The sequence below is a fragment of the Calidris pugnax genome, unplaced genomic scaffold (genome assembly GCF_001431845.1).
Source record: "Calidris pugnax isolate Ruff unplaced genomic scaffold, ASM143184v1 scaffold82, whole genome shotgun sequence".
Classification (NCBI taxonomy): domain Eukaryota; kingdom Metazoa; phylum Chordata; class Aves; order Charadriiformes; family Scolopacidae; genus Calidris; species Calidris pugnax.
Genome location: NW_015090833.1, coordinates 2,402,136 through 2,417,674, shown reverse-complemented (window position 1 = coordinate 2,417,674; position 15,539 = coordinate 2,402,136). Strand labels below are relative to the sequence as shown.

General features: G+C 40.9%; 1 protein-coding gene across 3 annotated transcripts in view; it reads left to right on the top strand.

Annotated features, from left to right (window-relative positions):
• The first annotated feature begins 9 nt into the window (after positions 1–9).
• Positions 10–15,539, top strand: part of CLSTN1 (calsyntenin 1) — a 46,832-nt gene continuing 31,302 nt past the window's right edge. For 2 of the 3 annotated variants that reach the window (XM_014941441.1, XM_014941443.1), the window contains exons 1-2: positions 10–272; positions 10,798–10,920. In XM_014941441.1, coding sequence (XP_014796927.1) covers positions 167–272; positions 10,798–10,920 — 229 coding nt within the window. In that variant the 5' untranslated portion in view covers positions 10–166. The remainder of the gene's footprint in view (positions 273–10,797; positions 10,921–15,539) is intronic. The other variant, XM_014941442.1, reaches the window with a different exon arrangement.

Here is a 15,539-nt window from a genome sequence, read left to right as displayed (position 1 = left end):
GCCCTACGCTTCTCCTCCTCCCTCCTCCTCCTCTTCCTCCTCCTTCTTCTTCTCGGGGCCGAGCCGAGCCCTCCGCCCGGCGCTAAGCGGAGCCCGGACCAGCGGGGGCGCCACAGCCGCCCCGCCAGCCGGGGCTGCGCGCTGCCCTGCACCGCTCCGCGCTGCCATGCCGCCGCCGCCGCGCCGCCCGGGCATGCCGCGCTCCCTGCCGGCCCCCGCATCCTGCCTGCTGCTCGCCGCGCTGCTCTGCGGAGGAGCAGCGGCCGCCCGAGGTAAACAGAGCCGGGGCGGGCGGGGGAGGCTGCTCGCCACCGGGGGGGAAGAGGAGGGCGGCGGGTCTGCCCCCCCCCCTCCGGGGCTTCGGCGCCTGGGCTCCCTGAGGGGCTCTGCCCCGGGCGGGGGGAGCTGCTGGGCCGGGGGAACGGTGTCCTTGGCTGCCGTCGTCCTTCGGAAGGGGGAGGGAGCGCGGAGGAGGAGGAGGACATCTCGTCGGGAGGGGAGGAGGGCGCTGGCCGCCCTTGGGAAGGGGGGGGGGGTGGCGGTGGTGAGGGCTGGCTCTCCCCGCTCACCTGCGCCCGGCGCCCGCCTCCCCTTCCCCGGGGCCTTCGCTACCCCAAGGTCGGTCCCCTCAGCCCCGCGGCCCGGCGGCGGCCGCCCGCCCGTTGCATAACCGCTGCCTCCCTCAGGCGCCGGCCCGGGCTGCGGCCGCCGTGCCCGAGGCGGGCAGAGGGTCCTCACTTGTTGCAGGGGTTGGTTTCACTGGGCAAAATGCAGCGGGACCCGCCGCCCGCCCGGCCCGCATCGCAACGGGCTGCCCGGGGGAAGCGCCGCTCTCCTCAGGGCTCGGGAAGGGCCGCCGCGGCGGGGTCGGGGCTCCCGGGAGAGTCCCCGTGGCCAGCGGGCTGGGGAGGGCGAATAAAGCAGCCGGGAGGGCTCCTGGGCAGCCTGGCCTTCGGGCTGAGGTGAGGAATATTCGTTTTGTTGATAGCGAGAAGGGGCAGCTTCGCTAAACCGTAAGGGATACGGCGTTTATCAACGTTGGCCTTGTGGCTATTGATTGATCTGGTGGAGTAGAAGCATACGCATTGCAGGTCTCCTCCTGAGCTGATTTCAGTAAGAGGCTTGCGAAGGCTTCCTTACCTGAAGGTTACCCCTTGAATTGAGGATGCCATTTCTGCAAGATTTAGCTGATCAGATGATGAGATTTGAGATCGTGCATTTAATTTGAATGTAGATTAGAAGCGTGGCTTTTAAAATGGCTTGCAAACGCATTGAGGGGAAGTTCGTGATCTTAAACAAAAACCAACTCATTAAGGACACATCTTGCTGCAATTTCCCTACGTAGGATCGAGAAGCTGCTGCTGTAGGAGGTCATCTGCCAGCTGTTTAGGTAGTAGTGGCCATAATTTACCTGCACAACCTATTCACTAGCATTCTCAGAACCATTAAATGTAATGTTTACCACACCAGTACAGAGCCCAATTGCATTGAATCACTGGGCTTTGCCACCATTTGAAATGATGAATAAAACGTAAAATCAAAAACCATTTTCAAAGAAACCTAATATGTACTTGGAAGCAAATGGCATATTTAGACAGCATTGCACAGGCCAGCTCTGTCAGTCAGCTCTTCTGCAGTTTACTTGTTCTGTCTAATCTGCAGAGCTGCTGGGCTGCAGGTCCTGATCTGTTAAACTTCATCACACGTAACTGAATTAACGGCCTGAGCTCTGGTTTGGTGGAGAGGGTGCAGTTGCCTCAGTCCTCATGACATTTTGGCTGTTCTGGGTAGGCCTGTTAATAATCTTACGTGGATGCATTTAAGAACAAGTAAGCTCTAGAGAACACCTAGAAAGCTGCTAGAGCGACTCACTTCCATTTCCCTGTTGTTAGGAGGAGTATTTGTTTGGAAACATTTATGGTAAACTTTCACTTTTGTGCTGTATTGTCAGTTCTGGTTTGTTTTTTTTTTTTTTTTTTTTCAAGTACAGCTTCATTCTTTCTTGTCTGTGACTTTAATTTACTGAGGTCACTAAGATTTAACCTAAGTGGTGAAAAGTGAATTGTGCTTGGTCCAGTAATGTGTGGGAAAGGACTGGGAAGGCTACTCCAGGGTGCTGAGTCCCACTCTCCAGTCCTGCAGAGTCATGAGAAAAGAAACCACTTCTCACTCCTGTTCCAACGTAGTTTCCATCTCATGATGGAAAGAAATGGAAGTATCTTTGGGGGGATGTGATCTTACGCCAGAGTTAGGTGTGAGCTGGCTGACTTACCATCTTCCCTGTAGTTATTTTAAGGGGTACAGAGAGTGGTTTCAGGTTCTAGAGAGGCATATTCTTGTCCAGCTGAGGCAGAACGCTTGGTTTACCTGAATTTACCTTGTAATTGGTCAAGTTGACCAGTATCTCAAAGCTTGTTGGACTAATGTAACAGTGGAAAAGCAATAGTTAGCAGTGCATTCAAATAGGGCAAAGTGAAGCACTTGGATATTTATCAACAGAGGCGGGGCATGGAATAAAATGACTTTTCAGAGGAGAAGGCAGCATATTTAATGGCTGCTTCTTCCATAGTTACTGACCAGGCAGAGCAATGTGCCTCTGTTGCCTTGGGCCTCTTCCAACTTATTGTCATATAGGAAGGGTATTGATCAAAATCATACTATCTTGAGGAAGCTTTGCTGATCTGTGATTATTTCAGGAAGTTTGTGGTGCTATGAATGTCTTAAATCCAAACCACAAACCACTTTCTCACGACCATGGTTTTAGTGCAGATGTTTATTTGATACAGAAACGGCCTTTATAATACAGGGCTGATTGTTAGGTTGCTGTCTCCTTTTTAGAGGCAAGGAAAGTTAGACCATCTTAAAGCATTATGAAGAGACAATTTGGCTATTTAATGGAGGCCGTTTGCTTTTTTTCTTTCCTCTAAGGATTTATGAAAGTAAGAGACCACTAAGAAGAGACAGAATTAACCAGTGATAGACCTTTCTATGATGTATAATGCTTAGGAAAGCATAACATATAGCCATCTGTTCATGCAAACAACTTGAATCTCTTTTTCTGTATATATTACATAAAATAATACACTGCTCTGGAACTTGAAATGGAGGAGAGATGGTCTGGGCAGGCATGGTTTACTTCGTGTGTTTGGAATACTGTAATGCCAGTTGCCTTCTCCCATATTACTAGACTGCAGGTTGTGCCTTCTGTGCCAAGTTATCAGGAAAATTTATCAACAGAAACTTTTCTAGACTTGCAAATGTATCTCTGGTAGGAGATCTTAATGCTTCTGCAGACTTGAAATCACCAGTTTCAGATTATTGCAAGGAGGTTTTCTTAAAGAGGAGAACATAAGCTGGGATCATAGACTTGTATTTCTCATGGACGTTAGAAGGCTTGAAGTTAAACCCAGATCAGGCTACAGGATAGATAGCATAATGTGAACATCTCATCTCAAACAGATTAAATTAGAATTGTGATATTCTGGATAAAGTGGCATTTTCTGCCATGAAAATCTAAGTATCTGGTAGCTTAGGGGCTCATAGCTATGAAACTGTTCTGCAGAGGAAAAAAAAAAACTTCTGTAGTCATTGACATTTTCTGAACAGAGCACTTCTCCTGTTTTTCTGAGCCTTATCTCTCACTCTAGTTGTATTCAAAGAAGTCTCTCTGAAATTTTGTTTATGATATTTAGGGGCATTTATCTTGTAGCATTATCATTATTGTCAAAGACAGAAGCGATACCTTAAAGCATGAGAGAATATATTAAGTTGGTCTTAAATAAATACTGTTTTGCACTCCAAATTTATTTGATTCATAGTGATTGACTCACATTGGCTTCAGCAGGGACTAAACCTCCTTAGGAGCTTTTAGAAAGGATTATCAAAAACCTCAGCGCCTTTGAAGAACTGTCTGTCTGTCCTTTGTTTATAGTATTAGGTCTCATCTCACTTGCTTTGTATTCAGATTGAAAACAAGTTGCTGCTACTGCTCCCAGTTGGTTTCCCTATTTTTAAATGGAGTCAACAAGTAGAGCCAGAAGTGCCAGCTATACTGAGATGATGTTTGCTGTGTTTGAAAATAAGGTTCCCTTTCAAGGAGTGAAGTTTATAAATATGACAACAGTTAGAAAGTAAGCGATTTCCACTCTTGCACTATAATTAGCAACACTTAGGAGAACATTTATTAAATGGATGTTTACAGTTAGAGGCTTACATTTCCTATTTCAGTGTTCTGTTTAGTTTAAAACATTTTAAATTTCGCTTCAAAAATTAAGGCTTTGTTGCCTTAATCCTATTTAGTCTTTTTTTTGGTGGTGGGATATATTTGTTTTGCTGTTTTCCCTCCCAGGCTTTTATCCAAATTGAGATTTGGTCAGTGTATCCTCTGTCTAAAGTCTTTGGCACTGTAAACTTCTGCTGCAGTTGTGGTTAGTAAAAATTGCAACTGGTTTCTAATCAGTCATTTGCAGGTACCTTAGTTAAAACTTCCATGTATCTTTGTAGAAATGAAATCAGATTTAGGCAACTGGTTCAGCGTAGAACAGGAAACTGTCTGTAACTGGTGATAAACCAGGGATTTTTCCCCTAAGTAGGTTATAATTTAATAAAACCGGTTGAATTCCTACAGCCAGTAGTTTGAATATGGTATTTGTAGAATAGAATGGTACAGGCTCAAACTGTAGGCACCTGAAAATTTATAACCATTACCTTGTGCTCCCAATGTATGACAGCTCAGCTTCCAGAGCACAAATGACAAGTGAAAATCGATCTGAAATTGTGGGATGAATTTCAACCACCTGATTTTCCTTTACCTAGGACCTGTAGAGGTTAGTGTTAGTGGATGCTCATGCCCTTCCTTACTTGATCCCTCTACTGGTCCAGATTAATTGCCCTTATTTTGTTACTGCCTACAGTTTTCATGTCCCAGTAATGGAAATTGTGGTTTGTCTTGGAAGCCCGTGCTGTAGATAAGAAAAGTTTCACGCTAGCAAGAAACTCGGTGTTTGAGCGAAACTTGTGCTCAGTTTTATCCCATTGTTTGTACCTGGCTATAAAATGACAATTTTTTGATAAAATTCTATGTATGAGAAGACCCAATGAAATAAACAAATATTTTTTTACTGCTGTTATATTTCAAGTTGTTTATATATGAAGTTAATCCTCACCATTTATAATCAAGACTAGGGGCACAGCTCTGAACTGCAGGCTGGTGAGTCCAGGGCAGGAGCAGAACACACACTGTAATCAGGCCATGCTGCACCCTTTCTTACTAAACTTTACTTTCTGGGTGGAGAAGGCATATTTTACTGTGTAGATCTTTCTTTACTCCTTGGCTGAGCTATATTCTTCTGTAGTTATATACTACACAAACTTGTTCTTTTAACAATATTGCTTGAAATTGCATCAGAACAGTACTGAATTATGAACATTCAAGATAAGACATGCTTTAGAGTTTTTATTGTCTCACCGAAAGGCATGCTCTTGTTCTCTTACATCAAGAGGAAGACAATTAAACAAAAGATGTACGGTAATGAAAATTTTTGTCAGACCTTCAGGACAGGACCAAGGGATTGTTTACTCAGTTCATTGATTGTAGTTCGTTTCAGTTGACAGAGAATATAATTCTCTCTTTATGCAATCTCTGGATTATTCATGAAGTCTGAAAGGTGGATTTTAAAAATTAATATTTTAGGTTTAGCTGCTGTCACTGGTATTTGTTACTGAGTTCATTTAATGTGTTTTACTAGTTAATTCTTAAGAATTTGTTTTGACATAAATCATCTTGATCTCATTCTAAAGATAGGTAGGCTATCTGAACAACACTATATACTAGACACAGTTACCCAGAAGGAAAAATATTTTCAGCTATAGCCCTTTCTGGTTGAGGTGTGTCTTAACTCTTCAGTTCTGTAGGTGCCAGATGCCATTTAAACGAAACTAACTTCTGACCGTTTGTGAGAAGACAACTGAAGTCTTTAGGAAGGACTTCAGTAAATACATTTAATTCTGATATGTTCACCTTCAAATACTAGAATTTAATTAATTCAGATTGTTTTAAGATTATAGCTTTTAATTGAAGTATCCATACTAGCCCTAAACCCCATTGCCCTGCCTACATACTCATTTAGATTTGTTAATTCTGTTAAACAGCAGGGAAATATTGCTGCTGGTTGATCTGATGGATTGCGTTCTGCAGCGTCAGCCGTTGCTCTTGGTGAAGCATCCTCTCTTGAAGGGACATGCCTTTTCTGCAGAACAGGCAGTAGTACTTCCAGGCAGTATTAGTAAGAGCTGGTCTGTTCAGTTTCCTGAGAAACTGAGCACGCTTACGTAGAGCAAATGGCGTTTTAAAAACCCGATGTTCAAGGCACACATCACATCAGGCACCAGTTCCCTTTCCTCCTCCAGCTTAGCGGCAATTATCGTTAGATAAACCAACTAGACAGGTGGTGTGTGCTCACCTTGCCCCTGCCTGTTCAGTCATTGCTTGGCAGCAGCAAAGGCTCTAGTGTGAGCTCTGCAGCTCGGGGTGCTCCCTGGAAGGACAGACAGCCTTAGCTGGCTTTTAAATTCTTGTGGCCATTAAAAACTAAGTAGAAGTCAGCTTGCTGTGCTGTGCCGGGGTGGCGTCCCCCACTTGACTAGATTAAATGCTAGTTGGGATTTACAGCAGATTCCAGTTGAGGCACTTACAAATAGTGTGAATATTGTATTTCAAGGAAACCAGTGTAGTTTATCCCAGTTAAATGGCAAGAGATTAACAGCTCAGGGCATTTTGTTAGTGTCAAGCTTGGAGTAGGCCCACTGTTTTGATTTGAAATTAACAGGCTGGCTTTGAACAGCTTTCTCTGTAGATTTCAGGAGTTTTATGACAATTAAAGAGGAAAAAAAGCGAAAGGGTAGTTTTCAGTCCAACATTTAGTAGTAGTTAAGCCAACTGAGATCAGAATTGTACATGGTTCGACTCAACAGCTTTCTCTGTAGATTTCAGGAGTTTTGTGACAATTAAAGAGGAAAAAAAGTGAAAGCAGTTTTCAGTCCAGCATTTGATAGTATTTAAGCCAACTGAGATCAGAATTATATGGCAGTTGGTGGAAGGGAAGCAGTCGTGTATCGCTCATAAGCTCTGCCTCATATTTCAAACGCTGGCTTTGGAATTCCTTACAGCATGGGGTTGTGCTGGAGTCAGTAGATCACAAATGTGGATAACGGGCCTTTCCTGGATATTCAGCACTAAGTTTGGGGTTTTAAAATCCGGTGATGTTTAGCCTTCATAAACACAAAGGGATTTAAGCTTTATGTTTTAAAATCTGGTGCTGTTTTAGCCTTCCTAAACACAAAGGGGTTTAAGCTTTATGATTTTTGTTGTCTAGAGCACAATAAAAGAAGATGACTTTGCTTTTAACTGGGCCTGTTGTTTGAAGGTTCTCTAGACTCTGCAGATGCTTAGCATACTCATAATTCTGTTCAGATGTGGTTACTGTACTTAAAGCTTTTATAGATCTCCCTGCTCTACAGTAGTGGGATTTACTGTGGGTTGCTAAATTGGGAGCATAAAAAATAAATAAATTGTAACCTACCTTCAAAAGGATTAGCATGGAGAGGGAGTGTTTTCTGGAGGAGATCTGTTCTAGTATTTTATTCTAGATCCTTGCAAAGACTAAGATGAAGACACGAAAGGACTTTGATGTGTTCAGTTGAGGGGTGACTGTATGAGTGAAACGCTTTGCTTTAGACCAGATTTGAATTGAGAGACGTGTTTCAATTGGAGACTGGCACTTCAGCAGTTATTGGTGCCTTCCCTCCGAGGGAGGAATGATGTGTGGGTCCCTCTGAGCACGATGAGGTTTGTTCTGAGACATTGTGTTCCTTGGAGGGTGCTGCAGCCCTGGGCTTCTCTGGGTAGTGGTGCAGTGGGGCTGCCATGGGGCTGGCTGCTCGGTATGCTCAATGTTGAAAGCCTGCCCCTGTGAGTGTGTTGAGGCAATAAAGATACAGTCTTGCCATATTGAGTAAAACCACATGGTAGCAATTAAACAGTTTGCATTAAAATAGTTTGTTGCGAGTTCTCTTTTGATGTGTTATTATGCATGAAGATACTATGTCCTATCAGTTCTTTGCTACTAACCAGTAAAAGATTGCAGATGAAAGCATTGGGAGAGTATTAATAGTTTCCTCTATGAGTTCTCTACCTCTAGGATTAATCATTTGTTAAGTGTCCTTTTATCACTTTTTAAAATTCCCCTGGGTAAGCATATGACAGACATCATGAATCCATTTGAGTTTGTTGGAGAGGCAGGATTCTAAGTCTGGGTTAGCCTTACATCTCTGGCTCTCCTGCCAATCCGCTTGTATAGCTCTTTAGAAAGGTGAAATAGCAGGACTCAGCCATCTCTTTAATAGAGTTCTAGCTGTAGTCTGTACTGTGCTGTGATTGCACGGGCTTTTATTTCAGGAGTAGTACATACTCATGAACTTACAACCCTAACCCTTCTCATGAAGACTAAAATCTGGGTGACATCATCTATTGAATGCTGTTTGGTATGTTTGTTATAATCTCTACCAAAGCATTTCTTATATGTGAATATACATCATTTGCTGCTGATGACTTCATTTTGTATAGTAAGGCGCAGTTTTCAGGCCCTCTAGATGAATGTTTTCCATAGGTTCTTAGCAACTAGATACGTACAACCTTCCAGAATTAGATCTGGGAAAATAGTATTAATTTAAGAAACAAGAGTATGTGCTGGCCTAAGAGGTTTTTTGAGGGAGCAGATATATATTGCCCAAAACAACGTAGGTGAAACTGATGCATGTAGAACCTCAGGATGAAGAGAGCTAGACCAAGAGAAGCCGTATATATTCAACTGTCAAGAAGAATTAGTTGTTACACCACATACACTGGTTTTGTGGACTGGCTGTGTTCATCTTTGGAGAGCATAACATAAAGATGAATATTTAATCATCAAGGCTCACTCACACTGGATTGTCACGTAGCAGATGATAACCTAGTAGGTAACACAAGATTTTGGCTTGCATCTTTTGTGATTTTTGCAAGCTGACAAGGGAAGACACTGTGTTTCTTGGCAGCAGAGGAAGAAGACCAGTCACCTTAAACATGTTCAAGTGATTGGTTTGCGGGTTCTTCTATGCAGGGTTGAAGAATGCTTTTATGGGTCATCTTTTAGTGGAGTTTCCCAGTGTCTTAAAGCAACTACTAAATAAGTGGTATATAAAGTAGTCAGTATTTACTTATATTTCAAGATATTCTATTAGATGACAGAACAGGCCTGAGATTTTGGTCCCTTCTTCCAGTAGTGTTAGAAAACTGCATTAGGCATATTTTGGATTGAAAGCTACAATGTACGAGTCCTCCAACCCAGCGGGGCCTGGAACCTCGTGCTGGGAGCTGGTGGTGTGTCTCTGCAGCTGAGATGTGGGGCTGTGAAACTCGTGTCTTCCCCTTTTAGATTTTTTTCGATTGTTTCTCCTCTCTCTCCCTTTCTTGCATTTTACATAGTTCCCCAGGTTCAGTAGAACTCCTGGAGTCCTCCTTTGCCTGGGATGCCATGTAAATGACTGGTAAAACATACCAAAGGTTCTAGGTTTAGATCTTATAATGGGACAGAAATGACTGTGACCTAAATTTGTTTCCTCAGCAAGTTTGATAGTGGAGTTTCCCAGTGTCTTAAAGCAACTACTAAATAAGTGGTATAAATAGTCAGTATTTACTTATATTTCAAGACATTCTATTAGATGACAGAACAGGCCTGAGATTTTGGTCCCTTCTTCCAGTAGTGTTAGAAAACTGCATTAGGCATATTTTGGATTGAAAGCTACAACATACAAGTCCTCCAACCCAGCAGGGCCCGGAACCTCGTGCTGGGAGCTGGTGGTGTGTCTCTGCAGCTGAGATGTGGGGCTGTGAAACTCGTGTCTTCCCCTTTTCGATTTTTTTCCATTGCTTCTCCTCTCCTCTTGCATTTTACATAGTTCCCCAGGTTCAGCAGAACTCCTGGAGTCCTCCTTTGCCTGGGATGCCATGTAAATGACTGGTAAAACATACCAAAGGTTCTAGGTTTAGATCTTATAATGGGACAGAAATGACTTGTGACCTAAATTTGTTTCCTCAGCAAGTTTGATATCTTTTCCACTGGTTCTCTTAATGATAGTATAAAAACCCATATAAGACAAAATGCTGAAACTAGAAAAAGCCTCGATATCTTTTCCACTGGTTCTCTTAATGATAATAAAAAACCCCATATAAGACAAAATGCTGAAACTAGGAAAAGCCTTCTCATCCTGAAGAATAGTCCACCAGCTGGGTCCCCTTTTCCAAGTTGGAGAGAAGTGTGAACAAACCCTTGTGTTTCATGTTGGCCAGTCTTTTTTTTGTCTGGTGCTGAATAAAGGTTTTTCTGGTCACACCTGGCCCTGATGGCAGTGGCTTCTTGTCACTGTTAGAAGGTTTTTGTATTGCACTTCAGGGGTATCTTAAACCCCAGCATTGTTAAGAGACTAATTTAGATTCTCCGAGTAACTTTTGGAAAGCCTACAGGGAAGCATTGTTAAGAGACTAATTTAGATTCTCCAAGTAACTTTTGGAAAGCCTACACGGACGCTGAACTCTTCTGAACATACTTAGCCAGGATTTTGTGTCAATTTTTTTAATGTAATAAAATGCTTATTGAGATTTAGAAAACTGAAAGAGAAAAATATTTAAATCAGTATTTTAAAGAATTATTTAAATAAGTTGTCAGTTTCAAAGATTTTGATGGTACTTTGTTTTCCTTTCAGTGAACAAGCATAAGCCATGGATTGAAACCACCTACCACGGTATAATCACAGAAAATGACAACACTGTGCTCCTGGACCCCCCTTTAATAGCTCTGGACAAAGATGCGCCTCTGCGTTTTGCAGGTAAAGAATTAATCTGCATTTCTTTTTTAACAAGTGGAATTGCTTTTTTGATGGCAAATGCTGTGTTTTACTGGTGTTTTTTCCCCTAACAGTCGCATAATGTTTCAAAGCTTTTAGACCCCAGGAAATGTTTGTACATGGACCAGAATTTTGTTTCATATTTACAGCCATAAATATACAGCTGTATCCGAATATCCAGACCAGAGACTACTCTATATTACAGATATTCTATGCTTCTTTCAGTTTCATGCGCGTATGTTAATTTTTTCTGTTTCCTTGGAGTTTGCTATTGTTTTGTTTCTTCTTTGCATAGTGTCTGACCTTTTCCTCAGTTCTCTGGATTCCACATTTCACAGCATTCAGTCTGGAAGTTCTGAAATGATTATTTTCTTATCATTCTGAAGAGAGTTTTTGGTTTTCTTAGTGTTTTTGATTTGTGTCTTAATAGACTGAAAACAGTAATTAAGATTGCATTTCTTCTTTGCAGCATTTGGACTGAGAATTCCTGTAGAAATCTAGACTTTCTGTGATGAGCTTGCTTAGCAGTTTGGGACATTTTAAAAAATGAACGGCCGCTTCTACCTGGAGAAAAGGCTTTTTCTTATCTAACACAGAATATAAAGAATGATAAACAAGTGGAAAATTATGTATTTGGTTTTACAAAATGTTAGAAAATGGTTTTTGAAGAATACCATTGGGCATTTGCAGGTATTTAAATTAGTTGTAGCACATAACTCAAGCTTAAATCACATACTTGCAGAAGTTTACTTGGTTAAGTAAAGTTTTTGAGTCCTCGTAAAATACGTAGAGGATGTGCCATTAGCTGTTCCTGGGAACATTGCTTAGGCTGGCTTGAAGGAGGAAGTGACAGAAAAAGAGAGTGATTAAATTAACAGCCATTTGAAACATCCAGCATGCTAACTGCATTGCGTGCTACAGTATCATGGCAATTGGGTGACAATTTCTTAAAGTGGTACTTAAAATAACAGTTTTGTTGCGTTATCATAAGGCTGTAATTATCTCCAAGGCTGCCTTACAAATTCAGGAAGTGCAGAGAGAGTAGTAAACCTCTGAAATTCAAACTTCCTCATGTATCGAGTGCATGTCAGAAGCTCTTAAGTGATCTTAACTGGAAATAAAACTGCTGTCTATGAATGAAAAAACTTTTCATTTCCAAATGAAGAAGCTTGTGTTGGGATACACAAAATCTGCTAAGTAAGAAAAGGTATAGGAAGGCTGACTTGCATACTGGGTGATTAGGAGAATATGAATCATCTCTCACAGTTCTTAAGTGCTTTAAATGTAGGTGCTGGTAGTTTGACAGCATTGAACAGATTTTGGAAGCGACAATTTTATACTTCTTGGTGAATAGTAAAGTTTTCTTGAGTGCTGAATACAATGAAGCTTTAAGAAAGTACTGGCAGAATATCTTCAAATATATCAGCAAATTTGCAGAGGAAAATCCACTGTCAAAGCAATCTCTTTAAATGAGACTGCTTTTCCATTGTGTTGATCTAAATTGGATGAACCTACTTTCATTTAATGAACATATTTACTAACTGGAAGTTGGTTTTATTAATCGTTTTATAAACATGATATATTTTGGCTTTCAGAAGTGAACAATTGTTAAACAGCAGAGCAATAGATTTAAAATAGTTAATTTAAATTCTGAGCATAGCACTCTAATGTCAGGAAATTTTCCTCGATATGATTCTGCTGGATTTGAATTCTGTGAATTTTAAATAACTGTGCTTATAGGAATCTATAACAGTATTCATTTACCATTAAGTGGAACAATACTTGAATCTGTCTTTGAGGAGACCAAGGGTGGGAGTGCTGTTGGATCAGCGTTATCGGTTCTGGTTGGTGGTGCCGCAGTCGTGTCCTGGGACGGAGAATAGCCTTGTTATTGTCCAGCAGCATCTCTGTGGGTGTTTAAGTGTGAGAAACCCGTTAGATCAGTGACATGTTTTCACAGCAAAACAAAGCATTTTCAGGATTAAATGGCTGTTTCAGCCCTAACTGGTATATTCCTACTTAATAAATCAAATTTATTCATGCTTCAAAGGGTTGGATATTTTAATTAACTGTGCCCCTTAGGTGAACTGTGAAAGTTCTGAACTGTCTGCAGGTTTGAAATATTTTAAATAGAGCTTTTTGCTTTATTTCAATTTTGAGCATGTTGAAACATCTTGAAACTAGTTCATTTAAATACTTTGTAGTAGATGAACTGTGGGGCAAGTAAAACTATTATTTTATTGCTTTTCTTCCTCGGTGCTGTGGGTAGGGTCCTAAAATTCAGATGTGCAAAAATAAGTAGGGTTATATAGACATTTATTTCTAGGGTAATTTGGATGGCTTTACATCTGAAATGACACACTTTTGAAAATGGAGTTTGAATGCAGTCATGGCAGGTTGTGTGGTCAGACTGCCTGGTGTGTAGGGGCTCTGTGAAATCATCTGTTGGACTAGGGGTGTTACGGATCAGCCTGAGAAGAGGGTGCCCATTCTCCTTCCTCAGGGAGAGTTTTCTACGTTACAAATCGAGTCACATTGGAATTTGATCCAAAATGGTTTTGCTGAAAAAATGAAACAGCTACATTTTCTGTTGTACAGTAATTTGTGTCTAAAATCAGTTTAACGTCTGAAGCCCTTGATATGGGTTCCCCCCTTACTATACAAAAAGGAACTGAATTTTTATTGCAGTTGAAACTAACGGTGTTGTATCTGGATGCCTTCACATCTCTCAATGTGTTCTGAGAGTATAATGCAGGGTCTTGCTAGCAAGATGTTTGAAATGTTTCCCTTGTGGAAGGAAATATTTCCTTGTGTTTTTTGATGTGTTTGTAGTAGGGTTTTAATTCCTCTTTCCCCACCCCGAGAGAAAACCGCTTCTCCGCCACAATACTTTATTTTCCCGTTACTCATCTAGGATGCAAGAAATATTTTTGTGGGGGTTAGGAATTTTTCAGCTTGGAGTTTGAATATGCATAGAGCTTTGAAAATGACCTTGCAGAATCTCTATGAGACAAATATGTTACACAGCCGGTTGTCAAACCTAAGAGAAAATTTTGCTGCCGTATTTCAGCCAATTTTGCATCAAATTTAAGGCATTCATGAAATGACATTTTGTTTTTCACCCACCACACATACCAAATACAAACTGAAATGGAGGTACCACTAAGTGTGAAATTCAAAATCAGTTTGTTTTTTAAGTTTTGTATGATAAATACTTGTTTAGGATGTTCTCAGGTACTGAAACAGGAGGCTTTTCTGAAGGCTCTCCATGTTCCTCATGTAGGATGCTGGTGGGTTAGAGCTGGGAGAACACGCTGCCTCTCCCGCTGGGGATTGGCACTGTAGAGGGGTGGCTGACTCCAGAGTTTGGAAAGTGTCTAGTTACACTTCATATCGACTTTAAATATCTTACGAATCTTTTCTCTAGCTATATGACATAATTAAGTATTTTACATCATTATATCGTAACACTACAGAAAGGGATAAAACAGTAACAATCAACGAAACCTTAAAATTCCACCAAATCCTCATTGTCATTTGTTTGTGCAACACAGGAAAGGAGAAATCCAGAATGCCCTTAGGATGTGGAATTACTGTATGTTTTCTGGCTAACCTAAGTTCCACAAACCTGTGTTAGCTGTAAAATGAAACCTTTTTCCAACTGTAATTACAGTTGAGTGAAACCCTGTGAAGTGCTGTCCTAGTTGCAGCTTATTTAACTGAACAGTTCTGAGTATACCAAATACAAATTAATTTACAGATTGATCATCATTCTGTTCTAGGATTAGGAGAGGTAGAAATCTATTTCAGTAGTGTATCTCAACTTCAGAATGAAATGAGAAAAAGCATTAACCTTAGGAGCATGGTATGGGACTAAGCTTACTTAAAGGCAATAAAAAAAATCTCACTGCCAAGAATTCTGTGGTTGTAGAAGAGCGTTACCTATACTGTATAAATATATGCATTTCATAACTGAGATGACAATGAATGTCATCCATATCTAAATATATGCATTTCATAACTGAGATGACAGTGAATGTCATCCATATATATGAGAATTTTAATCAGTAAATTGTCTTATTTGTCTTGAGACTGCTGTGTAAGAGACTAATATATTTTTGAGAAAGGAGGGGGAGCTTTACTTTTCAAAATATTTTGTAATTTAGAGAATTATTTTTGCTTCTTTTCATTGCTAATATATTTTTGAGAAAGGAGGGGGAGCTTTACTTTTCAAAATATTTTGTAATGTAGAGAATTGCTCCTTTTTGCTTCTTTTCATTACAGAGACACTTTGAAGAAGGGAGCTTAAAAAGCCTGTTAGGTTGGGAGCTCTGTGTTTGCTTAGTTAGAGCACTTGCATCATAACCAACACCATAGATTTTATGCATTATAAGTTTTTTCAGTCACAAGAACTGTGTCTATGTAGTTATAAAAGGGCTTTTTGTTAACCTTAGTTGTGTGTGAAGTGGAAAATGCAATTGCATCGGGTCAGTTATTGTGCTGAGAAACACGTGGCAGGAGTTGAGCTGGAGTACACCTTCAACAGAAGATTTACGCCTTAAAAAGCATCTGGAGACCCACAGCTATGTATCATTGTTTTT